The sequence below is a fragment of the Cynocephalus volans genome, chromosome 4 (assembly GCF_027409185.1).
Source record: "Cynocephalus volans isolate mCynVol1 chromosome 4, mCynVol1.pri, whole genome shotgun sequence".
In the NCBI taxonomy this organism is placed as follows: domain Eukaryota; kingdom Metazoa; phylum Chordata; class Mammalia; order Dermoptera; family Cynocephalidae; genus Cynocephalus; species Cynocephalus volans.
Genome location: NC_084463.1, coordinates 17,453,296 through 17,481,209, shown reverse-complemented (window position 1 = coordinate 17,481,209; position 27,914 = coordinate 17,453,296). Strand labels below are relative to the sequence as shown.

General features: G+C 46.8%; 1 protein-coding gene across 2 annotated transcripts in view; it reads right to left on the bottom strand.

The window, feature by feature from the left end:
- The window catches only part of SORL1 (sortilin related receptor 1), a 159,828-nt gene extending 134,230 nt beyond the window's left edge, over positions 1-25,598 (bottom strand). For both annotated transcript variants that reach the window (XM_063093193.1, XM_063093194.1), the window contains exons 1-3: positions 25,314-25,598; positions 8,744-8,860; positions 2,647-2,772 (exon numbers count right to left, since the gene is read on the bottom strand). In XM_063093193.1, coding sequence (XP_062949263.1) covers positions 2,647-2,772; positions 8,744-8,860; positions 25,314-25,598 — 528 coding nt within the window. The remainder of the gene's footprint in view (positions 1-2,646; positions 2,773-8,743; positions 8,861-25,313) is intronic.
- Positions 25,599-27,914: the final 2,316 nt, after the last annotated feature.

The window sequence follows — 27,914 nt, the reverse complement described above, 5'->3', positions numbered from 1 at the left end:
TGGGACTGCTGGCTAATGCAAAAATAGACCCCAGAACTCCCATGATCCCACAACCATTCGATCTCCATCACAGGGCAAAGCCACCATACTGGGGCTGTCTGCTTAACTAGCACTTTCTTTCCCCTTCCATGGGCACACATCCCTCCGACACCCATGTTGTCCTTTCCCACCATCTTAACCTTTCAGAGCAGCTAACATTCATTTCAACCACTGCAAAAACTCCTTGACAGACCACCTAACATTTGTGCACAGATGACTTGCTTGGGCCCAGCACCCTGCTGTTGATGGCAAGGCACCCAGGCTTGTGTGATTTTTCTCAGGAAGTGGTAGGTTTGGTGGGGCAATGTGCCTCCCAGGGGACAAAGGCAAAAGTAACAAAAGCAATCTGCACGGTAAAAGTCATCATTTCCTTCCTGAGAAGTCTGACAGGAGTACCAGCCTTCTCTGGGGAATGACACACTCTACAGAGATGGCTGCCTCTCTAACTCACTCAGCCTGCTCCAGACCCGAGGTCCCGCTGTCGTTAAGTTCTCCATGAAGGCAGCTTCTCTATGTTCTCCTGACTGTCCATCCCCACCAACTCCCAAGCATATCCAACTCATCCATGAGAAGCATCAGACGCACCACTCATCAAGGCAGACAGCATGTGGGCTGCAAACTTGCTACTCACATCTTACTGCGCAGCACCTAAAATTCCTTTATTACAATCATCCCCGGGTTTCTCCTTCCCTTTTGCCCCAGTGCCATGGCCCTTGCTCTGCTCCTTCTCCAGGCCTAAAGGTCCAAAAGCCCCTGATCCTCTGCCTGCACTAAACCTCCTCCTACAAGTCCAAAACATCATCTTTCCTATTTTCATACTCTTCAGACTTGTGGTTTTAGCAACTTCTCACCACAACCCATGATAAGCAGGAAGGAAGACAGAATCTGCCTATACACATCTGTGCACGATGGCGGGAGGTGAGAAAGGGACAGATGGAGCTGAAAACGAAGACTCCAGAGAGTCAACAGGGCAGTTTCAAGGCCATGTCTTCAGCCAAAGTTAGCTCTGAGATACTATGTAAATACAATGATAATAACAATAATCAGATGAGTACAATCTGATAAAGTGAGTAATAAAGTGTTATTGGATTCCTGAGAGGCAGAGGGGCACACAGATCTATCCCCAGGAGACGTGGCACAGCCAGCGAGCTGTACCCTGGGTGGGGTTCCTCGCCTCACATGAGCCCAGAGCAAGGACTCCCACCTCTGGAAGTCCCGAAGACCAGGTTTGACTGGCCACAGTGTGGTGGAAGGGAGGGACACAAAGGCCAACCTTCTGACCTACAGTCAATTCCCTCCAATACCTTCTTGCTTTTCATTTCAGGGGGGAAAGTTGCTCAGTCAACCTGGAGTTAGATAAGAGGGCAGAGTTTGTCCCTAACTGCCACTGCACTCTGAAATCATTAGGCAGGGCTGATATTTAACCAGTATGCACCAGTAATGACTATTCAGGCTGTTTAAAAAAAAAAAAACAAAAAAAACAATTGCTCTATACCAGTTAGTAAGCAGCAGCAGCAGCCCCGAAAGCGATTAGCAGCTCCTCCTGAAGCCCCAGTGGGCAGGCCTCTTCCTCAGGACCTACCCCAATCCAGCAACTAAAAGGTTAATGCCTGACCCAGCAAGGGGCCCCCAGGACCTGCTCCCTCCAGACAGGATCTGTCCTGATTGGTCAGTGCCCAAGCCACCCAGTTGCAAAATATTTTGAATGTAGCCCATGCTAAGAGACCACAGGCAACCTGAGAAGCCAGCACTAGGGACCTGGAAGGAGGACCTATAGATCTTGCTGGCTTGTTCCCTTCTGGATAAGCAGAAAGCAGCAGCTACCCCTACCTCAGAAAACCTTTGCTACTAAGAAGTTTTTCTTAGTGTTTCTACTAAGGGTCTTAGCAGAAAGACTCTAGAAGAAGCCACTGGCCCTGGAAATGAGCGGGGCAACACAAGAGTGGGGAAGAGAGCAATCAAATACAACTCTCAGAGCTGGAGCTATAAGCTACCTCACCGCATGAAAGCCTTGCAGGCTGCCTGGTTCCTGCCCTCCCCCCTCCACCTCTCTGGGGGCCCAGGGTCAAAGCTTCCTCCAAATCCAACTGCCTAACTGAAGAAACAAAGCCCCCAGGCTGGCCAGCTGGGAAAACAAAGCAGGAGGCACAGCAATATCTGCTGCCTTGGTTTTCTTTTCTATATCAACACACGCACACATATGCACGTGTGCACATGCACTTTGATGATGCCAAAGAAACCGAGAGTTCAGCAGCCGCTCCTGGAAGATGCAGATTAGGCTGTGATATGAGTCCCAATGTACCTGGGAAACATTTTTGCCACCTGTGAGTCAGGCAATTCATTCGTTGGCAGATTTTCTGTGGTTCAACTTGTCATAGTTTGCCTAGAAATCCTCCCTGACCAGTACTAGGCCTGCCTAACTATGCGCAGACCCACACTGAGAGGTGTATTGTCACAGACTCCCAGGTTGACAGAAAAATAGTCACTGGCCACCCGTCTTGCTACAAAGATCACAAAGAGCTCCATCTCCCAGCCCCCTTAAGTGCAGCAATCTTCCCCAAATGCAGTGCCATGAAGTCAGGACAGCTGGGATGGCTGTTCCCTTACCCGCTTGTTGTCCGCGGGACTGTGGTAGAACTGGGCGACCACAACTTCACTGCTGTTTCCCACGCCAAAGTTTAATTTCTCTGAAATTTTCTTGAATGATTTTCCATAGTCATAAGACACGTACACCTGGAATACAGAGAAGGGGAGGAAAAAGAAAAGATTTTGTAAGAAACGAGGCAGAAAGATCTCTGACTGTGCCTCTACTTTCAGACGTCCCATGCTGGATCTTGGACATGGTTCCCATTAGGTCCTTGATATCATGAAATTACAGATGTTACCAGATAACACACAAAGGAGAGCAGGGCATCTCTATGTCTGTCCCCAGGTGTGCGGGGTGCAGATACATGGGAGCACTGCAGCCACTATCACCTGGAATACAGCGGCCACTTTTCTGAAGCCAAGGCAAGTCCCTGGCACAGGAGACAAACGGAAACCATGATAACCTCCTCAGCAGGGCCGGGCTAAGTGCTGAACAAATGACATCCAGAGGCAGAGAGAATGTGGCTGTCTGAGGGGAAAGAGGCTGAGAATCTGTTTTGCCATCTGTTGAAATGTCCCCAGAAGGTAATCTAATTCTTCATCCCTCTGCTGGGAAGTTCTGTTCTTACAGCACTCCATAGCTGAAAAGACGAAAACCCTCATGGGTCTCCACTGAGTAGCCCAAGAGATGGGAAAAAAAGAGTGTTAAGTGATTAGATATACACAGAGGCTAAAATATCCAGAATCCCTTCTCCAGGACTAGTGTTTTATGATTCTGTGGTGAGGGAGATGAGAGCAGCAGGATCCAGGCAAGTGCCAACAGTATTTGCTTCTCCCCTGCATCTTGGGTTCTAGCTATCCAGTGGCCACAGTGATAAAGCCTAAGGATGACTTCATTCAATGAGTGGTCACTATGTGCAGATGCGGTAACCTAATTTCTTCAACTGAATGAGCCCAGGTAACTCTCACAACAACCCTACATGGCAAATGCAATTATTAAAATCCTTTTACAGATAAGACAACAGGGGCTTATGAGATTAGTTACTTGTCAAGGTAACACCAAAAGTTAAGTAGCAAAGTGAAAATCTGTCCCAGGCTGCCTGCCTCCAAAGTCTACAATCTCAAAGCCATTATTACCTCAGGTAATAGATGGTAGAATGGAAGTTGTCAGTTGTTATGTACCTAGACTTTATGACCTGTGAGATATGAAATATAATTAATATAGTCAGTGGGTTAAAAACAAGCCTGATAGACGAATAATAATAATAATGAGTTATTTTTCAAATGATTTATGGGAAAGAGAATTGGGGTAAGCATTAAAGAAAAATGGCAGGTGAATCCAGAGTAGAATCTGGGAACTCTCATACTAATCTCAGAAAGTGCTTTATCATTCTCGCCCACTTGCTTTGAAGGCAAACATGCTTTGAGGATTTCACATGAGCCAGTTACCCTGCTAGGCACCAGACATACAAAGACTAATAAAAGACATGGTCTTTATACACAGTGGCATGTAAACATGCAAATGTTTGTAACAACACCCTATGTAAATGTAAACATATCAGTGTCTATAAACAATGCCAAAACAATAAACTGACACTAGTATACACAAAGGGAATTGAGAGCACAGGCAGGTTATTCATATTTATTAGGTGTCAAGGTTAGAAGAAGCAAAAACAGAGCCTCTGCCTTTATCTGGGTCACCGTGGAAGAAACTATTGGGAATATACACCAAACACACAGTCAGGGGCTGCCACAAAAGCAGCTTCAGAAATTCTGCGAGTTGAGAGCCCACAGATAATCTGAGTGGGTAAAAAGACAGAACATGAACTTTCTTATCCCCATTCTCCTGACCAAGAATGGACATGAGCATCCTGGTGAGAAGTTGCCTGGAGCAAACTAATAGTTTCTCTAAAAGAAAATTAAGGTCCCTTCCAGCTCTGACATCCTATGACTTGATCATCCACTATGATTTCTTCAGAGGCACAAACATGATAATAAGTTTACATTAGGATAGTGCTTTTCATTATGCAATAGTCTTTTATCTCTATCTTTAAAAACCCTGTGATTTAGTCTCACCTTTGACTCCTTCAGTGTACCTGGAACATAACAGGTACTTAACAAAGATTTCCGGAATGAATAAACATCATTATAAACCAAAAAGCGAGTTAATTAAAGTGTTAAATAAGTGAATAAAAGAGACTAAATTGAACTAATCCGTGAGTGACTGAGAGAATAATTATTTCCATATAAGAGACAACAAAAACTACAACTCAGAGAAGCGAATGACTAGCCCAGGGCCAAAGTGACAAAAACATGTCAGTTTCTTCCAATTCTATTTGATTAACATGCACCACGAGTGCCACAGGGCAAAGAGCACACTCAGGACAGGCACACAGCTGTCCACCTTCCTCTACACTGAGCAGCCCAGAAGAGGCCTCGGCCAGTGTTCAGTTCCACACACGTGGGCTGATTGATGGTCACATGGTCTCCATACGGCACCCCACTCTGCACACTCTGGTTTGGGCCACCCTTCGTCATGGCAGCACTGTGCTGCTAAAGCGCTGTCCACGACCATCTCCAGGTGAACTGGGGCAAACACCCCAGACTCGCTCATCTTGTGCTCCTAAGTTTGTTTTCCATCCAGACACAGGTTTCTGCACTAATTAGTCCCCTCTGACCTCAATACAACGCTACTCCCTAAAAAACAAAATACAATGACAGAGGAGTTACTAAACTGCCTAAAGGTGCTAGTTAGATCATTTTCTTACCTATAAAAATGGTCCTTCAAAACGAAGGGCTTTAAATTCTTCCCCTTGTACTTAAAAATCATATAATAATAATGGAAAGGAGCAAGGGGAGGGGACGGAGGGGGAGGGGACGGAGAGGGAAGACGGCTAAAACGTACAGAAAACATCTCCGCATCTGGCACTGTTTTAAGCACTTTACAGCAGTGCTTCTCACACTTTAATAAGCCTGCACATCACCCAGCAGGACGCTAGTCAAATGCAGGTTCTGATTCAAGAAGTCTGACAATCTGCATTTCTAACAAGCTCCCAGGCAATACCCAGTGGCTGATCCACAGACCTCACTTTGGGTAGCAAGGTTTTAGAAGTACAATCTCAGTGACAGATGAGAAGACAAGGAGAAGGTAAATAATGTGGCCAAAGATCAGGCTGCTAATGAATGGCAGACTTGGGATTCCAACCCAGGCATTCAGATTTCAGAACCTGTCAGGCAGACACCAGCCTCCCAGAGCTACCAAGTACTGGCCCTGCTTCCCCAGCTGATCCTGAGGGGCACCAATCACAATGTCACACCACTTCTGGGGACACAGGAAGCAAATCCTATCATTCATGGTACCTTCCCTTGCTGATTCTGATCTTCTGGTGGACACTGTCTCTGCATAGCTCTTCAGCCAATTCTGTTGCACCTGAGCACTTTGTAAAATACATCATGAGAGCACAGAAATAGAGTTAGGAAGAATCAAGATAAACAGCATCTACTGTTTCATCGACTTATTGCAGAAAAAGATCAGTCTTGCAGGAGCTCTTCTTCACAGAATCACACAGGATGGCTACACAATCATCAGGTGATGATTATTCTTTTTTTTCTCACCCCCCCCCACCCCCCCACTTCTGTTCAAGAGCAAACCCTCTGGGTTTGCAGCTTCCAAGTCCATCCCTTTTCATAAATGAATATGCACAACGTTGGCCATTCTCCAGCTCATACAGCATCTTATTTGAATAGGTTCTCTCCCTTCTGAACTGCTGACAGGCCTCACAAACCATGCGTTCGGTCTTCTTTAAAGAAAATTTGGATTGTTACTACTCCAGCATCACCAACTCCTGCCTCTGAGTCATAATTTATTTTTGCATTAACTTTTCACATCAGAACATCTCAGTTTCATCTGCCAATTCTTTAATGTAGTTTGTATACAGATCGGGAAAATTTCTGCCATCCCTATTCATTAACTCTGGGTATTAAGTTTCTTTTCCATTTAATCTTATCTCATATTTCATTCCAGAATAGTTTATCACTGCAAATGTTCAATAGGCTCTTAGTAAGACACACCCAAATATTTAAACAGAGTAAGAGCTGGGTTTGGACATATTGGTAATACTTAGGGTGACCAACCACCGTGGGTCACCCAGAACTAAGGGGTTCCCAGGAGGTGGGGTTTTTAGTGCTAAAACCCAGACGAGTTGGCCACTCTAGTAATACCACATCCTCACACACTCAGTACACAACTGGGTCTTAATTCTCATCAGCTCGACTTGCCCAGTGACTTGCTAAGTGACCTGATGCAACTCACTTTATGGCTCTAGGCTCCTATCTGCCCAGCAAAACTATACAACAATGTTTAAGGTCTTTTACCTAACTTGCAAAATAAATATATATAATCTGGGCAAATAATTTTTGAAATGCATAAAAACCCTAAGGAGGATTTCTTAACATAGTATAGCAGAGAGCTGTCACCCGTGCCCAAAAGGAGTACCTACAGGCAGTGACTAGTCTGAATACACGCACAGGTGCCTATGTACAGAGAGGCTCACAGAGTCTACAGGCATTCATAGGTGACCATCCATAGGGATGCTGTTTGCAAACCCTGATCACATTTATAAAATGGCTAAAGTCATTGCCCCAACAAGTCTAGCCCTGCTCCAGAGCACTACACCCAGACTGGCCATCAGCTGCAGTGGTTTCCCACACGCCACAGCTCAGAACCCACCCTGGGCAAAGCTATCCATCAGTATAGCCAGCCCTTCTGTCCACCTCGTCTGTGACTGCCCCAGCTGAACTCATTACAGACCAGCCCCTGGGGCTCCCTCTAGTTACCTACCTCTGAACCAGCTCAGACAGTGGATATACCAAGAGGAACCTCACAAAGACCAAATGTACATACCAGAATTGCATGTGTATCCTTAAGACTGATGTGGAAGAGCTAGTGAATTCACCAGGAGGTTTTCTCTGGCCAGAACACCAGGTGACCGAAGCTCTACAGCATGCTGTTCTGTCCACAACCTCACCCTGTCCCCATGCCAAACCCCAATCCAAAGCAGGGGCTATTCCTCTTCCCCACAAGGAGAAGTCTGGAGCAGAGGCCACAGACTTGGGACCCAAGGGCCAGCTCTGACCCTCACATGGTTTACTTGGCCCACACAGTGTCTGTAAAAACTATACATTAGCTGCCAACTTGAAAGACTCAGCAGTTTTCACATAAAAATCCAGACCTCTAAGCCTCTCTCAAAAAACCAGAAGATCTGGCAACACTGGGCCCTGCATCCTGCATGGCAACCAAAGCCTAGAACTGATTAGCAATAGCACCTCGAAAGCATTTTTTCTGCACTTCACCAAAATCCTTTCTCCTACCTAGTGCTTCTCCAAAAAAGAGACCACGTTTCAATCACCAAGTTCAACTTAAGATGCAGGAAAATGTTTTTCTTAAGTCTGTATCTCTATCAAAAGTGGTGATTGACACTCGCTCTCTGTGGAGAAATGACATATTGTCCAAGAGGGCCACAGACTTCAAGAAACATGGGAGAGACCATTTTCCTTTGTGGAGGTAAAGAGTATTGCACACTTGGAGGTAGCTTCTCTCCTGTCCTTTATCTGCCTGGACTCTCACAGGCCTTTGAGTCTGTAACCCTCGGTCTTGTGACTTCAAAGCACCTAACCTATTAAACATCATAAATAGCCAACTGTAGAAATTAAAAATATGAGAAAATCCATTTCAACAGCTCACCCAACTGTAATGGGTTAGACAAGATCAGCACATGGGAAAGACAAATTAGATTCCATCTGGCCAGTGGCAGGTGGGCAGCGCTGTCCAGGAATGCACGTCTGGCATTTTGTTAAGCAAATACAAAAATCCAAACCATACCCTATCAATTCACAAAAGCAATCACACAGCACGTGGATCTATTTGTAACACAGACTGCACCACACTGTGTTCAGCAAACAAGGGAGGTATTATTTTCTAGATTTTCTTCCCTGTCATATAATTCATCCCACCCATACTCTAATTATCCACTATATTTCTGGCATGATTATCCCAAGAGATCAGAAAAAGGGCATGTTGACGGCACCGAGGCGTGCCCAGAGCAACACGAATACTTACATCACTGCTCTTGGGCCTTGCCAAGGCCAGGCTGTCTCGGGCTAAGGCCACAATCACGTTGCTCTTCTCTCCAGCCCAGTGTACCACCATCTGATTGTGGGAATCATTCAGACTAACCTGAAAGAGATCAACACAGGAATTAGGACCCATGATGAGTGACAGCCACAAACGTTCTAAATCAAGACTCTCTCCTCCTTTGCCAATCAGAAATGACTGAGCTTCTTACATCTGAAGCATCAGGCCAGGGTGGCCTATTTTTCCCTCCCATACCAGACTCAACTTCCCATGAAGAAACACTAGACCCCTGCTATTTTTGATATAATTGGATTGCAGGGAAACTTCTCAGGCTCTCATGGGCAAAACTGGTTCCTCTGCTTACTTTCATCCTTTGTGACAGCAATGTCTGGTTAGTCTCATCCTTATTCTTTATGTGTGACATATACTGGTAAGATTTTAAACCAAAATACTGAAATATCTCCCTCATTCAAAAAAAAAAAAAAAAACTCACAGGCCAAAAGACTTTGTTTTTCAAAGTTCTATTCAAACCGGTGTTTCTCTGGCCCGGAGGCACCGTTATTCACTTTTTAACTCCTAACAAGAAAGGAGAGGAAGGCATCCTTGTGCAGTATTTTTTAAATTTATTTTTGAAGTGTCTCAAAAATAAAGAAATATTTTCCAGACTTCATCAAAAATGACCTTTGGATTATTGCTAACACTAATTTCCACACTTTTGGATCTTCTAAATCAGGAAGATAAAAATAAATTAGGACAGCCAACAGAGAATGGGTTGACAACTTCTCTTTTGCCAGGTAAGGACATTAACAAAAACAGCCCCTTGATGGACAAAGTTTGACTAATGACTCTCCAAGTCTTTTTCCTTTGCTTCCTGGGGATGCCATAGACTCTTGCCCAGGCTGCAGACAGTGAGGTGTGGCCCTAGGACTGAGTTCCAGCCAATGGAATGTGAGAGGGAGGGTCGTCAGGCCACCGCCAGCCTGGCCCCTCCACACTCCTGTTTTCTTGCGCTATCCACAGGCTGCACTCGGAGAACTCCAAAGTCCCAGGACAGCAGTGCCACCTGAGGAGAAGGCCTTCAACTCACCAGTGACACTCACGTTGAACATCTCATAATTGGGAGATACAGTTACACCACTGAGCTTTTGGGACTCATCTGTTATATACCTAGCCCTACTAAGCAATACTACCACCATCTACAGTCACCATCATTTTATAAAGAGGACATTTTAACACCTAAAACTGAGAAAAGATAATAAATATAATCTCAGAATAAAGAATAGTTCTTTTAAATTATTTTTGTTTCATGGAAAACTAACTACACTACTTTTATTTTTCTTATTTCACCCTTCACAGATGGACGCCAGTTTCAGAGCTGGCATTTCAAAACATCATACATTTCACCTACTCTGTTTCTGTGTGGACAGCAAACCGACAAAATTCTGAGAGCTGGTACAACACCCAGAAGCAGGACAAAGCCCCTCAACAGGGAGCATGTGCTCTCTCTCTTGCTGAGCAAAGTCTGTGAGGAGCCTATTTCAACAGCCTCCTGAGCCTCAGCTGTCTCAGCATACATAGAAGGAAATCGAGCTTCTGGAACTCCGAGCAGCATCTGTGCACAGCCTGCACAGCCTACCCCACCCACCTCACCATCGCCCGTCGGACTGATGCAAGTTCAAGGCTGGGCCCACCGCCCTCTGAGCTGTCTTAACAAAGCTCTGCAGCAGTAAACCCTTCCCTTCCCACAGCTCCTTTCTCCTTTCCTTCCTCCCCTCCCAACACACGCTAACTTGCCCCACCCACTCCTTGAGGTGCTCTCAGATGTCACAAGGGAGAAGAGAAACACCTGTGCAAAAACATGCAGCCAGAATAAAGGGGCTAATCCTTAATGACTTTGCTTGGGTTTTAAGCACCTGCATCTAATTTGATCCAGGAGCTATTGAAAGACATTTGAAATGAGACCTCTTTAAAGAAAAAAAAGAAAGACCCTTGATATTTTTTTTTTAAAAAAATACATCATTCTGAAGTGTCCCTTTTCATTCCCAGATAGATAAGTCCAGGCAAGCATCAACAGAGAAGTACAAATAAAAAATAGGAATAAATTATTTAACCCAGAACGCTACAGAGGAAAGCAGCTAAGTGAATCTCCACTGGTCGCTGAAGACTTCCTCCAGCCTTCTCTTTTCCCTGTCTCTCCTTCCAGTCCAAGCGTCTGGGAAGAATCTAGAAGAATCTGGAAGCATCTGAGGATCAGAAGCCCCACAGCACCTCCCGCCCCCATTCCCTGGCATAGGCACTGTTGGGAAAATATAGGAAAATGGTCAGGGCCCCTCAGATGTTCAGAATCTTGCCAAGAACTTGATGTAAATGTGCACGTGTGCCCAGGTGTTCCTTGGCTATTGACTACTGTAATTGCACATGTGCACCCAGGTGTCCTGGGTTATGACTTAAGTATAAAGGACCAGTGGTGCTGATCTACGGCGCCCCCCTCCTAGGGAGGCTGCCGCCGCCTCCATCGCCGCCAGGGCCCCCAGGATGCCCTGAGAGGCCACCACTGCTACCACCAGATCTGCCATAAGCTACCACTGTTGCTGAGGACTGAGCTCACGTCATCTGCCAATGGCTCACAGGATCTTTCCCAATTACCTAGCGTGGACCTTCATGTGAGGGGTCTGGGGACCCAGACTGGCATGTGAGGGGTTTGGTAACCCAGTCTGTACAATGGGTTTGAAGGGTCTGAGCCCTAGTTCTAACAATATAAATGGAAACTTAAGTATAACAGGCACCCTGAGAATTCAGGCTAAAAGTTTTCTCCCCTTCAAAAACATCCTCACTCTTAGAACCAAAGGGGAATGGAGAACTATGCAAATGTCAGTACAATAAAGAATTAGAAACCTAGGGCCGAGCCCGTGGCACACTCGGGAGAGTGCAGCACTGGGAGCGCAGCGACGCTCCCGCCGCGGGTTCGGATCCTATATAGGAATGGCCGGTGCACTCACTGGCTGAGTGCCAGTCACGAAAAAGACCAAAAAAAAAAAAAAAAAAAAATTAGAAACCTAGAAGAATCACCCATGTTCACCTGGGGTCTGGGATGAAAAAGTCCCCCAATATTCAACTTGGGCATCCTCAAAGATGGCCCATCAAAATGCTCCCTATGGCAGGTAACAATCAAATAATGCTTTGAACAGGTTACAGAGCTTTCAGTGACCAGAGTGGAAAAGAGGTCTGAAAACTGGCTGAAGTCTTTCTACTCGGAGGACATAAGATTTATGAGACTCTCTCAGCCAATCCTAAGAGAGGGGAGGGACAAGACGTGCACAAAGGACCCGCCTCAAAATATCCAAGGGCTTTCTACAAACACCTCTAGAAGGCAAGCTTGGTGAAACACCTGTTTAAAAAAAAAAAATTATTAGCTGTCCCTTTTATTCTTAAGAGCAGACTGTAAAAGGGCAGCCCAGTGGGAGGGAGAGGAGGAAAAAAAAAATTCCTGGCAAGAAATGGCTTGTACAACGGCCACCAGGCGCTCGCACAAACAGTTCAGCTCCTTTGCTTGGCGAGAAGTCAGGCACATCCTGGTCATGAGAACAACTCCCTGGTGAGTCACAGCTGATCCCCAAGGCAGCCCTGGTACCCATCCCCCCAAAGCACAAGACCAGAATCAGTCTCAGGATCGATGCACCCAGAGGACAGGGGCGTGAGCAGCCAAGCCAGCAGGCCATAAATTTTGTGGGACATGCATTTCACTCTCGAGCCTCACCCTCCTCTGCATCTCCCCTCTGCCTCCATCCCACCCCCAAAGCGAAAGAGGAAGAAGTCCTCAAAGCAGGCTCTCCTGCTAGGTCACGGTGGAACGTGACCAAGAAGCCAGCAGCCCCGGGCAGCCCCCAGTAGTCAAGAACAAGCCACAGGTCCGTTTACTTAATCAGTGGTTTCCGGTTTGTTTGGTTCCCTTTCCACCCCCAGGGATTCTCCCCAGCCCTCTAGGGGCAGGTTTCCAAATCACTCTTACCATCCTGCTCACTCCTACAAACACTTCCACAAAGAAGACACCAGCCTGGGAAGGGGGGGGGGGTGGGAGGGTGGCTTTTCAATAACCTTGACATGCAGTCAGTTATAACCACAACCTCAGGGCGTGAACAACCTTCCCTCTCCGATCTCCAGCTCATAGGGCGTAGCTGGAGCTTGATAAATGAGACACAATTAATTGGAGCTGTAAAGGCAGCAGGGAGGGGGCCGACTGCCTCCCTCCGAAGGCAGAGAAAGATCACATGGCATGAAACTCTCTGAACACAGAAACTGCATCAGAAACAAAAAACAGCATCTGGGAGGTGCGTCAGGCCTCTGCTAGACTCACAGGCAGGTCATTAAGAGTCAGGATAACCCCCAGAGGTCACCTGGTCCAGGGGGTCCCAAGCCCAGCTGACAGAATCACCTGAGAGGCCCAACCCAAAACCCACTGATTCAAAAGCCCTCTGCCTGAAACCCAGGAATCAGTATTTCTAGGACATACCCCAGGTGTTTCTAATGCAGCCTGTTTGGGGAACAATGAACCTAGTCCTTTTCCCTGCCTCCTGGCAGGACCTGGGACTAAATGAGAGTGGCTGGAGGGACTCACTCTCTTGAGGCGGGCTGTCTTTGGGGATTTGGGGTGGTTGTTAAGACTCTGTGATGTACTGATAACAGGCTACAATGTGGATGAACCTGGAAAACAATATGCCAAGGGAAAAGCCAAACACAAAAGGTCACATGTCGCATGATTCCATTTACATGAAATATCGAGAACAGGTAAATCCATAGAGACGGAAAGTAGATGTGTGGTTGCCAGGAGCTGGGGGTAGGGAAGAGGAGGGAGCAACTGCTTAATGGGTAAGGGGTTTTATTTGGAGATGATGAAAATGTTTTGGAACTAGGTAGAGCTAGTGATCACATAACATTGGGGATGTGCTAATGCCACTGAATTGTTCACTTTAGCATCACTAATTTTATGTTATGTAAATTTCACCTCAATTTTTTTTAATGAGCCTCTATGACCTGTAAAGAATATTGTATTTCTCATGTGCCAATCCAGAACCTAGGCACTCCCACTCTTGAGAAGTGCTTCTTGCATCTCATCTCGAGCCCTCATGCTACCAAAATATGCAGCTAGAATGAGTCATAGAAGAGGCAGGCTGGGGATTGGGTCTCTGGCCAGAGCAATCCTTCAACGCGCTGTCAGCAGCATCTGCAGAGCCACAGCATCCGCGCAGGCCTCCGTGTCCCCACTGGAGATGTGGCTGCAGGCTCAGGGCCCGCATCCACTGCCAGCTCACACCCACACCTTGAGACAGCTTGGGGTCTTTATCAAATAAGCCCACACTACCCCACATGTTGTCTCTTGGTCCCCCTGCATGCCCTGAAGATCCAAAGAGGTGAAATGATTTACCACATATTACTCAGAGTGAGGGGAAGAATCTGCTGCCACCCAATCCTCAAGCTCTGGGTTGTTATAAATAGAAGGGAGAAAATAAATTGCTTGTATAAAGGTACTGATTATTCCTGTGTTCACTTACTGAGGAAGTATGCACTGACACATACTAGGTGCCAGGCACCTTGTGGGCTCTTTAATCATTTCTTACCTGTTAGAGGACTCACAGCACATCTAGAGGAAATTAGAGTTGCAAGTCTGCACCAACAATGACAGATTTCCAATAAAACCACCAAAATCTGTAGTCACAGGCTTATTCAGAACAGGGCCCTTAAAGGAACGGGTCACACATACTCTCTGCATTCATTCCTTCTGCCACTATCTCTTTCAAATTGGTCAGATCCAAAGATCAGGGTGTCCTAGACACCCACAGCTTGTAGTCCTCGCCACTCCTACACAGCTTCCTCCGGAACACAGTACGAGGAGGACACATCAGGCAGTCTGATTCATTTCTCTGCTTCACTAGCAGTGAAACACAAAGAAGCATTTTTAAAATTCTACAATGAAGTATAAAACAAACATCCAGTCCTTCAACTGTGAGGACAGAGGTAGCCAGTAAATCCTCGGGCTTGCAGAAACCAAAGACAGACTCCCAAGGCCCAAGAATAAATAACAAGGTTTTCTCAAACCATCCATTTGCAGGACCTAAATGCTAGGCATGCAAATCGCCTCTCAGTGTCCCCTTTCAGGACTGTGTTCTCCTATATTTAGTAAGCTTCTTACCCTCCCTGCACTCTCCACTTCACAAGGAGAGCTGAAATCTAGTTTATGAGCCCCTATTCGGAAATCTCAGCTCTCTCGCTGGACTTCTGTATTTGCTCAAGATGCTTCACCCACAGAACTCATTAACTATTTTGCTGATAAACTCAGGCTGCCCATTTCACAGATGAGGAAACAAAGAGAATGACCTTGGGCTAGAACTTAGCATTTACAACAATCTCCTTCACTGGAGCCATGAGCTCTTTATAGATTAAAAATATGCCTTTTTTCCCTCTGTAACAGAAGGATGGTAATCACAGTCTTACTGACTTACAATATCAGTCCAGACAATTTTCATTTCTGATTGATCCTTGGCAGGTAGAACCTATCCAGTGTTTACCTCTATGTGCCACTCCCTCCTGGTGAACCCAACTTTGTCTTTTAGCAAACATCATACTTTGCTGTTCCAGGAGGGTCTCCCTATTAAAAGGAACCTGTGAAAAATCTATCATGAACACAATCACTCCTTTGACTGCCAGTTGGTAAGTAAGAAAAAGAAAAAAATATCAGAGCCAGTAGGAACCTCAGAGAACTTCTAAACCAGCTGCCACATTTTGCAGACAAAGTTAAGCTCAGAGAAAGATTTAGAAGTGATGTTCCTACTACCTTAAAACACAGGGCCCAGTGCAGGGCACAGGAGAGAGTGAGCGTAGTAAGCACCCTCTCAACTGTGTTAACTGGCTGCTCAGCACCCCAAGCCATGACTGGCTTTACATGAGGGTTCCCCTAGGAACCCAAAGGCATTCCCAGGAGCTCTTTCGGGTGGCTTGACCACCCACTTGCCCTGACTCTGTCTGGTCTGCAGCTTCAGCATAAATAGCCCCTCACTGCATTCATCCAATAAATATTTACTGAGCACTTACTATATACCAGATGCTACACTGGGTATTAGTAATAAAGCAGACTTCTAGGTCCTGCCTCATGGCCCTTAATGTAGTAGGGGAAACAAGCATTAACAACTAATTCCACGAATAATGATTAAATTACAGTGTTAAACAGGGGACCTAACCTCATGTCGGGGAGAGGCACGAAGTCATGACCTATTTGCTGATACCATACGAATGAGGATGGAGGAGTTAGGAGAAAGGGGTTGCAGAGACAAGGCAGAGAAGAGAGCTCCAGACCTCGGGAGAGCTGAGAAAAAGCCAGGAACCAGAAGGGCCCTGACACTTGCCACATCTGAAAAGTTAAAAGATCACTGTTGCCAGAAGAGCCCAGGAGAGGGTAAATTTATGAGATTTTTAGATTTGGGGGGGCAGGGAGAATTCACAGCAAAAACAGCTGTGGATCTCTACCTGAGAGCAAGGATTTCACTAGATTATTTATGAGAAGAAAATGTGCCACAGTAAATTTGTAACAAGGCAGAGACTTGGTTTGAGTCTCCACCTCTACAATTCACCAGCTGCCTGACTTTGGCTAAGTCACTTCACCTTTCCAAACCGCAAGATGCTCACCTGAGAAGTGAGATGAATGGCATACTCACCTTTCCAATCATGCAGGACTGTGTAAGCATCAAATGAGGTGTAGCCCATGAACGGATTTCATAAACTTCAACAGGCTAAAATATCATTCCTTTTCATTACCAAATGGCTCAGTACCAAAATAAGCCATTCCTTGCAAAATGGTTACACATAAAATATAAACGTTAGCATGAGGCCTAAGGGCACACGATGACATACATAAAATGTCACAACACAGTGAGCCCAAGTCAGGCTTGGAACTCATGGCCGAGGGGAACTCTGAGGCAGCCTTCCCCTCACCACAGCCAAGCTCGGAGACCTGGGGACACCCAACTGCCAGGTCCCAAACTCCAGCGCACAACTAGCTGTCTTCTAGCACTTCTTGCACCCCAGCAGAAAAGCCTGAAACATGACATCCCAGAACCGAAAGCCTCAAGACCGACCTGTGGCTTCCTTACGACACTGTGGGAGAAGCCATAAACAAGACTAATGGGCACGGAACAGCACGCCACACCCAATAGCAGGGCCACCTTCTCAGTACTAGGAGATGCCCCCGAGCTAGCAGGAGCCGAGGCACCCAGCAGATGCCCCACGGGCACTCCTCTCTAGCTGAACTCCCCCACTCTGTCCTGATAGCCCTTTCACCTCTATCCACCTTCCCACAACCACTCCTTCACACTTCTCCAGAGACCGGAGGCCTCGTTTCTGTGGTAACCCTCCCACCACCACTAGCAGCAGCGCACCTTGCCAAATTCAGCAAACCACGTGCACAGTTAACTGCAAAATCTTTTTGTTTGTTTAACCACTCAGTGAGAGAACTTCAGGGAACTAAATATACACACATGAGGTAAGTCGTAGGTGCAGAGTCTCATGTTACTCAATTAATTGAGCACAGGTTTGAAACATTCAAGTCCTTCCAAACACCCCTAGTTTTGCAGGTCACTCACCCAGCTCTGCTGTCCCCATCACTCCCTGCCATCAGCGGGTTCCTATGCCTCCGAGATCCTTGGGTCTTTTTCCTAGATCCCCACAGCATGTATCCCCTGGGCTGATAGAGAAATGGATCCTTTACCATCTATGCCCCTAACACCATAGCTTGACATCTCCTGGGCACCCACTGAGTCTTCCCAGAGACAGTCTTCAACTAGTCTTTCTCCCCAGGTGGCTTTTAAACCAGGCCCTGCACACAAACACATCATCCCAGCTTCTCTCAATTTTTCCAGACACAGAGGTTTCCTAAGAGTTAAAAATTTCATCATGCCACTATCCCCCAGCTTGCTAGCCCACCAAGGTAAGATGGAACTCACCTCAGTATCCCTAACATGTTAAAATCCCACTCACTGGTCCACACCCATGTTTATTTATTTCACATGAGAATCACCCAGCCTTCTTCCCCCAGGATCCTGCAAGCCACAGTTAGTTACCGGGGGAAGAGGGTTTCCGCTCAACAGGCTAGTCTCTTTTCTAAATAATAGAAGCCATATCAGTTACCTTTTTCATTTAAACAAAAAAAAGGGCGGGAAGTAATAAACAGCACATTGGCCCCTACATGGCACAAAATGCATTTGCAAAATACATACATCTTTTTACTGCCCTTGTCTGCCACTCAGCTTTGGTATATAATCACATCAGCCTGCCTTTCTGAGAATTCGTAGCTGTGTTTTTAATCTAATTCAGGGGACTGGAGATAAATCATCATGAAGGGTCCTGATTTTGCAAGCCAAGAGCTGTAGCGGCAGCAACAGCGATGGCATGCTAAGTTAAAGGGCCGGCCAGGAAGGGGGGGGGGGTTTACATGCAATGATGAAGACCACACGCCTGTATTGTTTGTCTTTGTGCCAGCCTGGAGGGTTGAAGGGATAAAAGACAGACCCAGCCACATCGAGGTAAGTCAACAAGAGCACAGGAAGGAAGGGCAGGGGTGGGGAGATGGCCCCACTGTTAAGGCACTGTTTACATCTCTCATTGCTAAACAGAGCGCGCAAGATCTGCTCACCACCTCAGCAGAGCGCAGATACGAGTGGGCGGTCCGTGCAAGGCCAGATCAGAAGTAAGAGAGTAAAGGCACCAAGGACTGGTGCACCCTGTGAATGGCCAGCCTGCACCGCCCAAGTGACTAATAAAAGGGGGCAGCTATGCAGAGGCATCCCCCAAAGATGACCACTATACCCTCTCCACCCTCCATGGTCCCCTGATGTGCTCCTACCTGGGAAAGAAAGGCCACCGCCTCCGGACACTCAGCTTCGCAGTCAGCAGCTGGGTTTCGAATACAGCCTTTAACTCTTGCTTTCATCCCCACCCCCCCCCCCCACCCCCCCGTTTGTGAGGTGAACAAAGGCAGGCCCTTGCTGCAACCTCTCTCTTGGGTGAAGCAGAGATTGCCTACCGCTGGGAAGGGGAGGCCTCCCACAACCCGTCAAAGCTGTGCTGTCTGTACAGTAGCCAAGAGCCACATGTGGGTATCTAAACTTTAAATCCATTAGAGTTAAATGAAAGAAAATTCAACTCTTGAGTCACACTAGCCACACTTCAAGTGCTCAATGGCCACGTATGGCTGGTGGACACACGGGACAACACAGATTTAGCACATCATCACTGCAGAAAGATCCATCAAGCAGCACTACATTGGAGGATCCGTCAAGAGGCCAGGAAGATGGGATGTTCGAGCTCTTGGCTAGTAGCAGTGATACAGGCATGGATGTTACCATTATAATTAATAACTACCCAGTGGGTAATAGAGTTTTGTAATTAATTTTATCTCACTATTGTGTTTGTGATTATTATGAAGTTCCATTTTTATGGAACCCACTCCAAAATACACAAAGCACTCTTCATGTTACAATTAAAAAACTGAGCATCTCACATTAAACATAGGATGAAAAAAATGTTGATCCCGATCAGCAGCCCACCCTGCCTTTTCTGGTTTTTAGCACCATCAGCCACCTCAATGCTAGAAGGCTGCCCATACCACTTCTTCGAAGGCCCAAGGTTCACAGGTCGATAAACCAATAAATTAGGTTGAAATTAACTGTGGCTCATTTTAAATTGAGGGAAATTGATTTTTGCATGTATGTGGCTGGACTGTCAACAGACTTTGGCATGTCTAGGAATGCATAGCAAGGTCCTATGCTCATCAACAAAGAGAACACCTCACCCGTGTAGCCCAGACCACTTCAGGAGAAATTCCGGTCCCTAAATATTCATACCAAAATGTAGTGAGTGCTCCTTTACTTTCCATCACATTTATTTAAATCTAGATGAAAGGGGGAAAGGACAACGTAATACCCCAGCTTTAATACATTTCTATGCAGTCGACTCTCAATTATCTGCATCTGAATTATTGTTGAATATTCTAAACTTCAAACTGCCTTTCCCTGAACACATTTATGCCAGCCATTTCCCATATCAGCAGCTCACAGAATGCAACCTGATTTTAATATTCAGCTAAGCAAAATTTAATTAGGAAGGTAAACTGACGCTTAAAAAAAAAACAAAAAACTAAAATACATGACAAATAGATTATTTTTTGGATTACTTGCTTTCCAGATTATTAAAATGGCCCTGTGTCCCTCGATTACTGTAAGAAGGTCAAGGCTGGCTCCATCTGTCTCTGCCCTGGGATCAAACAATGACACTACAAAAATGGCTGTCATCTCTAAGGAGGAACAGACCAAACTGACAATGAAATGTTCCCACGACATCCACCTTTCGCTTTGGGATGTTCACTGATATTAGGATCCGCCTCGCAGATCCCAGGTCTCAAAGCAATTTATTAAGCATATCATTAACTTCATTTTACAAAATCAAAAAAAAAAAAAACTCAAATATAAAGCAAATTGAAAACTGAGATCTATGATCTCTTTAGTTTATGTTCACTCAAACCCGGGCTCTACATCTCTAGGGAACCACTCTCCAGCATCTCTCCAAGTTGTGAAAAGGCTACATAATGCTGCTCTCCCAGCCCACGAAAACCCTCCAAGTGACATGAGAATGAGACTTCTTTCACCTGGCCTGGAGAAAAAGTAACCATCTATTTTATACTATGACACTTCAGGTAACTTCCTGACTATTCACAGTCAGAATGCCACAAATATTTAGAGCTAAAGTTAATCTCATTATCCATAACACCAGGGGCTACTGATAATAGAAAGACTGATAATTCAAATATCAAATTTTATGTACTTTCATGCTATATATGCATAGAATATTTCTGGAAGGATATACAAAAAACTGATGACAATGGTTCCCAACTGGGAAGGGGCTCTGTGTAAGTGGGTGGGCATGTGAGGGAGGGAAATTTACTTGTTACTACCTACTCTTTTGTACAAATTTTGTTTTGTAAACACACATTACCCACTGGAGGCTAAGTAAATAAATTGGATGGCTTTTCATTTTATCCCTTTAATTTCTTCATCTCCTCGCTCTTCTCACTGTCCCCCTTTTCTCCAATTCCTTCCACTTCTCAAAACCTCTACACTCTGTGCCCCAAAACATGCAAGCTATTAAAGAACTAAATAGTGGCCAGAGGGCCAGCCCGTGGCTCACTCGGGAGAGTGCGGTGCTAATAACACCAAGGCCACGGGTTCGGATCCTATATAGGGATGGCAGGTTCACTCACTGGCTGAGCGTGGTGCTGACAACACCAAGCCAAGTGTTGAGATCCCCTTACTGGTCATCTTTTTAAAATAAATAAATAAATAAATAATAAATAAATAGTGGCCAGAGACTGAACACAGAACTCAGTAAGAAGAGATGCCGAGTGGAACCAGGAAGAGTTTTTCAAGGTCACGTCCCTTCCTGAGCCAACCCAAGACGCCAAGCAACTCTCTACCTATGTAGAAGCCAATTTGAAACAGCAAATGCTTTGCCTTCTCATCTTCTTCTGGAAGCATACAGGTCAAACATCCTAACTTCAGAATCAACCAGCCAATTCTTTCCCAAGCAAGTGTATCATGCAAGAATCTAGTCAAAAGAGATCTAAAGCTAAACAGTATTCTACCCCCAAAGGAGGCTCTTTGTCCCAGGGCCTTGTGCTGTAACAGACACTTTATTTTCAGTCTCAGATCAGGACACTGAATACTCCCTGGCCTCTAAAATGCAGGAATTATGAAGAGAGGGCTTGTTGAAAGAAAAATAAACCTGTAAATCCTGTTAGGCTTTGCATTTCATTCCAAAGGATTTTTCCCCAAAACATAGCCAGCATGATAGCCCCAGAAGGTAGGATTCTATAAAATAGAATCTCAGCTCTTCACTCAAAATAACTCCCACGTAGCACAGGAAAATCAGGGCTTCCCTACCCATGGGCCATGCCATTTGCATTCTCACCAAGTAAGCCAACTAGTGTTCACTATTCATTTGTGGGCTCACCACAGTCCTCCTTATTAAATACCTCTTATATAACTTGAATGTGCTTCCTACCCTCCAGGCCTCTCTTCTTCCAGGTGTGCAATTGGTACACAAATGTTCACTAAGGTCCTCCCAAGTACCAGGGAAACATAGAAGAGAAAGACTTGATCCATGCCCTCGAGCAGCAAATAAGTAGATGAAACAGTTACGTAATTATAACACAAGGCAGTAAATGCTGCAACCGAGCTCTAAAGAACTCTTCCCCCAGGAAGCCTGGGAATACCAGGATGTATTCCTCAGATGTTGAAGAGTTTTCTAGGCAAGGATTAGAGTGAGGGAATTCTGTTTCAGGCAGAGGAAAAAGCAAGTATGAGGGCACAGAAACATGGAGCTGACATGAAATCATAAAGAAATTCAGTGTGGCAAGAATTATGGAATCCTCCTTCTTGGACTTGGCCTTTTATAGAAGGGGCTCAACATCTAAACTTTGAACTTGGGCAGAAAAGTCCTAATATCCGATAGCAAATTGTTTTCATCACTATTATCATATTTCATTATTACAAACACATCGCTAAGTAATCATGGCAGAAACCAGTCTTCCACATTACAGAACCTGCAGAGGAATATGGTCGAAATAAGCCTGGTTTACTTTACACAGGTTAGCAGAGCAGGGGGAAAAGAACCAACATCGACTCTAACACAGGGCTTTTTCTCAGATGTGAGTATTCCCCTGCAAAAGCCGCCTTCCCTTCTCCCCGAAGCTGGCGGCCTTAACATCGCCTCTAGGGCTTCCTCCTTGAGGCAGATTTTGCCTCCAGCCCTAATCTGTGCTGCCAGCGACCTCTTAACCTCACTCAAAGGTCAGAGGGCAAGAAGCTGCAGAGTGTCTGAGCCCACCTACTCTTATCACTCCATCTCCCGTGCCCTCCCATATCACACAGCCCACTAACAGACCATTGTAGAGCTGTGGCTGGTGGACAGTGTCCATGTTTACCAGTTCCTGTCCAGTGGATTTACATGCCTCTTCTGCATCTGCTTTATCTTCTCCTTAAACTGTAAGTGTACTGAAAGCAGGGATGAAATCTTATTCCCCACCCCACCTGCACCCCCATAGGACCACACTCAATTCAAGCAATACTGTCAGAAAACACTGCAATTCCTTAGGTTAAAAGTTGAAGGAGGAGGAGAGAAGCATAAAGTGGAACCTGGCTTAGGGCTAGAAGTAGAATGACTGTATAATTTATAGTTCGCATCCTAACACTTTTGAGAATGAAGGGGGTGCTATTCATAAGCAGCAGGGACAACTTATAAACTCACATCGCCCCTTCAGTCACTGATATATACTAGCCCCTTCAGTCACTGATTTCCTATGCTTGCAGTCTCAATGGTCTATAGCAGATAGAACTGCAGCAGAAGGCCCAGTGCCAGGAAGTTCTTTCTTCTATCAGACTCAAATCCTTAAAAATTAATCCCACTTTTTATTAACCTCAGGACAAGAGAGAACAATGGCAGAGAAGAAAAATCACTGCCTTGTGCCCTTAACCTTCAGCAGGAGTCCCTCATTAGGAGCTCAACTGCTAGTTTTCCATCTTTCAACTGAACCATTCAATTTGGCCAGCCCAGAAACATAAAAGCCGGGGGGTTTGGAGTCACTTCCAATGAGAACAGAGTTCATCTCCAACTCACCCCAAGTCCCAGGAGCTTTTAATAAACCAAACCCAAAGAAGAAATGGCACCTGTGTGCATATTTTTGAGACCAGAAAGCTCGTCCCTCAACCAAAACTGTAGCTTCAGGAAACCTGAGCTCTGGGAAGGATCACCTCCCACCCTTCCCCACTCCCAGCCCCCAGAGTTCTGATTCAAGAGCACAGCAGAGCTGGGCTGACTGGGGAGACTCAATAAACAAGGGAGCCTCTCTTCCTTCCTCCCCCATCCTCCATCAGCCCTGTGCTGGCATCCCTGCTGACAGCAAGGACCTTGTTGACTTCTTTACAACAATATAAAAACGAAGTTTCAGATGAGGGTGGAGAGGAGGACAAGGATCGGAGCCCAGGAGGAACCGAGCATGCGGGCTCCAGCAGCCTGTGCCTACCAGCAGTTACGTGCTCTCTGGCACACCCACTTGCCCAGGGGCTGATGGTGGACAGAAGTAAAATGCTCCCACCCACTCACCACCACTCCTCCCCCTTTATAGCCACATATATTTTATTTTAGAAAGGAGGTATTGAAGAAGCATTGTATAAAGACAGGGTGACTATGACCACCCAATGGTCACTGAGACAATGCCGACAAAAGCTAAAGAGCAGGCAACCATTCCCTGTATGACCTTGGACTAGTCACTTCACTTTTCTGAGCTTCAGTTTTTTTGCCAATAAAATGACACAACAGGATGACATGGCTTACAAGGTTCTTCCCAACCCCAAGAGTAGAACATTTAACTCTACATACTTCCTGAAAAAATGACTAAAGCAAAATCAGTGAAGATAGGAAGAACTCTGGCTAATCTTTTAATTTCTACTTTTAAAGTGGAACAATTTGAATCTAGAAAACTTATGTATTTACCATCTCCACTGGTTCCTTTTTCTCCTCCACCAACCTTCTAGTTTGGTTGATGTCAATCTTAACCACAGGACTGGGAGTCTCATGAGGCAATAACACGGTCAAATTAATTTTGCCAATGCTGATACTAAACCTACAAACTCGGTTTGCAATTCCTAGCAGTAAGCCTCGCCATAAAAGTGAAATTCAGGTTACTTATGATCTAATAAACCTATTGCCTGGGCAGAAAAATCACTTACTGAATAATAACGCCCACCAAATTTCTTGGGGTCTTTTCACATTCTCAAGTGCCATGAAGGATATTCCTGTCCAAAAATAAAGTCAATTATTTTGAAGAATAGAGGAATGAACAGAGCCTCACACCCTCACCAAGAAAAAAAAAAACAGCCCTCTCTCCCTCTCTCTCTCTCTCTCTCTCTCTCTCTCACACTCACACACACACACACACACACACACACACACACACACACACCCTCTTGTTTTGACTCTACAAGGACAGTCGACAAGCTTTCAGGTTTGGCCCCATTTATCTTGATTAATACCGGTAAGTGTGGAAACCCCTCCTCTTGCTGTTGTGTGTGAGTGTGCTGCAACTGCAGGGTGCTCGCCTCCACTGCCAACTGACGATACACTAAAGCCTGGTTTTTATCCAGATGTAAAATGAAGCTGCACCCCTCCTGTACGTGCCGAAACTACACCGGTCTGCACACTCCCCGGGGAAACAGGCACCGCACCCCGAGAGTTATCTGGAATACATTTGCTAAAACCGACAGAAAGAAGGAAAGATCAATGCGATTCAAGCGCCGACGGTTGTACTCATGGGGGGGGGGGGGGGGGAACAAATGCAAGCCGGGAAGTCCCCAGTGGTGCCCGCACCTGGGGAGGCGACTGCAAAGGATGGATGCGGGGGCGAGGAAGTGCGGGGAGAGGAAAGAGCCGGAGGGAGGCGGGTTGCCAAAGTGCTCACCTGTCCGTACACCTTGACGGGCTCGGGCTGCTGGGCAGCGCTCCGTCTCCTCCGGAGCGGCTTCTGGTCCGCGCGGCTCGCCCCCCGGGCATCCTCGCGCTCCCACAGCCGCAGCTCGGGCGGCTCGCCCTGCACCACGAGGAAGCCCCGGTCCTGGGGCAAGGACGCGCGGCCGCCGTGCAGTCTCTGCGTCCAGACCTCGCAGAGAGCCCCGGGCGGCAGCAGCGCGACCAGGGTGAATAGGAAGGGGAGTCGCGACTCCCTCCTGCTGCTCCGTGTCGCCATGTTCGGGCGAACGCTACTGCAGGTGGCGCCGCCGCCAGGAGAGAATGTGCAGCGCGAGGCCGGGAGAGCGGCGGGGCCGGGGCCGCGCGCGCGCCGCTCCCGGACTCCAGGCCGCCCGCGCCGCTCCGGGCCGCCCGCTGCGCCCGCCGCCGCCGCCGCCGCCGCAGGGTCCCGCTCGGCCCGGCGCGGCGCCGTCACGTGTGAGGCTCGCCGCGCGGCCCCTTCGCGCACTTGTTCCGCTCGGCGGCCTCCGCGGCGACTCCGGCCCCTCCCCCGCCCAGGGATGGGGAAGTCAAGGCAGCGAGCGCCCGCGAGGGTGCGTCCCCTTTCCCGGCGGGCACACCTCGCCGTTCTCCCTGCGGGAATTAAGACTTGTGTGGGGTTTGCTCTGGAGCTGCCTCCTTTACAGGGTCGGGTCGAGGTCGTCCTAGACCGTGGCCAGTCTACTCCCCTGACTGCACAGCGTCTCCCTTCCTATCCCGCCACGCCAACACCTCCCCGGCCCTGGCCTCATTCCCACCTCCAAAGGAGAGAGAGCCGAGAGCCAAAGAATTAGCTCTGGGAACGCAACTGACAAACGAAGAGTCCAAATTAACCCGCCCCGTTGTGAAACTCACATAATTTCAACCACTGTGGGCACCCACACGTATTTGAAGTGGCCGCAGCCAAAAACTACCCTTGATCAACCTGAACCGCCCCTGCCCCAGGTACAGTAAATATACACCCTGCACAGAGGCAGTAAAAACAAGGGTACATATGACAAAGAATTCGCCACACCTGGACAATTACGCACTTGTACGATGTGTCCTTGCTCGCATGAATACTTATGCGTGGTAAAGGGCACCAGCACAGTGGCTTGCTGGTGATCCCTGCGAGCTGCCCAAGCGCTGAGCCAGCCTGCTTTAGCAGTAAGATGGGCATATTTACCAGTCCCTGCAGCCAAGGCTGCTGCAAGTCCCAAGGGTGTAAAGCTTGCCACTGACAGCAGGAGGGCAGACACACTTTAACTCTAAATTCAGCTTGAAGAGCCACACTGTCGAAGAGCCAAACTGTCACTGAACCACAAGGAAATAAAACTGCTGTGGGAACCGCTGAAGTACACCCAAGGAAAGTACTGTTGTGCAGGTTTGTTGGAGCAGCCAAGGTCTATGTACTGCAGCTTCCCCTACTGCATTTTATGTTTCACTGCACTCTGGACTCAGATCCTGGTTTTGATAAGAATAAAGACAGAGAGAACACAGCAGAAGGAGAGACTACTTCTATGGTTGCATGCTTAGAGGAAGGACGGATGGTCAGTTCAGTTCCCCCAAAAATACGCCTCAACAAGCCACAGTAGCTTGATTCATATCCCTGCCCACTCTAGAACTTTCCAGTTAGCTAGCAGAGCCCCTTCCCTACAGGCTTTTCCTCATCTCCCTAAATGCCACATTCTACCCCCCTATCCTACCCCATGCCAGTCCTGCTGAGAACCTCAGCCTCAGGTTCTGCAGAGTCTCCCACCTTCTCCCATCTCCTCCCACCACCTCTTCACTCTTCCAGTCAGATGATGTCGTTCTGTTTATCTCAACATAGTCACAAAACCATCCAGTGCTCCCGATCAAGCAAATCACAGGTCCTCTAGGAAAGCCACTGACCCACTGCCACCTCCCACTCCCATCTAGACCAGACTGTCTGGTCAGTATCACCTTACCAGGACTGGACCACCCCATAGTCTCCCAAGACAAGCGAAGACATCCCTACCCCTGCTCAGCTCCCAAGGGAAAATGAAGAAAACATGGACACCCTGTAGTTATTCAATTCTTGTTTTATTCAACATATATTTAATGAGAACTTTCTTTAAAAGAGAAAGTGCCAGAGTTCCAGCAGAAAACAGAGACACGTGTCTCCTAAGTGTGGATAGGGAACTGGTTTGCCCACACGAACTGCTAGCTTGAGGTTCAGATGGCAGTTTGCATGGGAGGATTAATAGGGCAGGGCCAGCTATTTGCTCATTTTTATTTTGATTTGCAACTCAGACACCCGAAACTGGCAAGACTACTCAAACATGGTTAATTCATTCTTTGCAAGCCCTCCTCTCTAATCATTACCTACGTTCCAAGCCATTCTCAGGTGGGTAATCAGCAAATCCCAGACTGGGTGAGCCACGTAACCACAGGACACTGTGGAAAGCACACTGAATTTTGAGTCAGGAGGTCTGCTTTCTAGCTGTGGGAACTTGGCCAAATAACTTCCCCTGAGTTTCAGTTTTATCATCTGTAAAATAATAATCTTAATCCCTACCTATCTCACAGGACTACTGAGAGCATCAGATGAGAT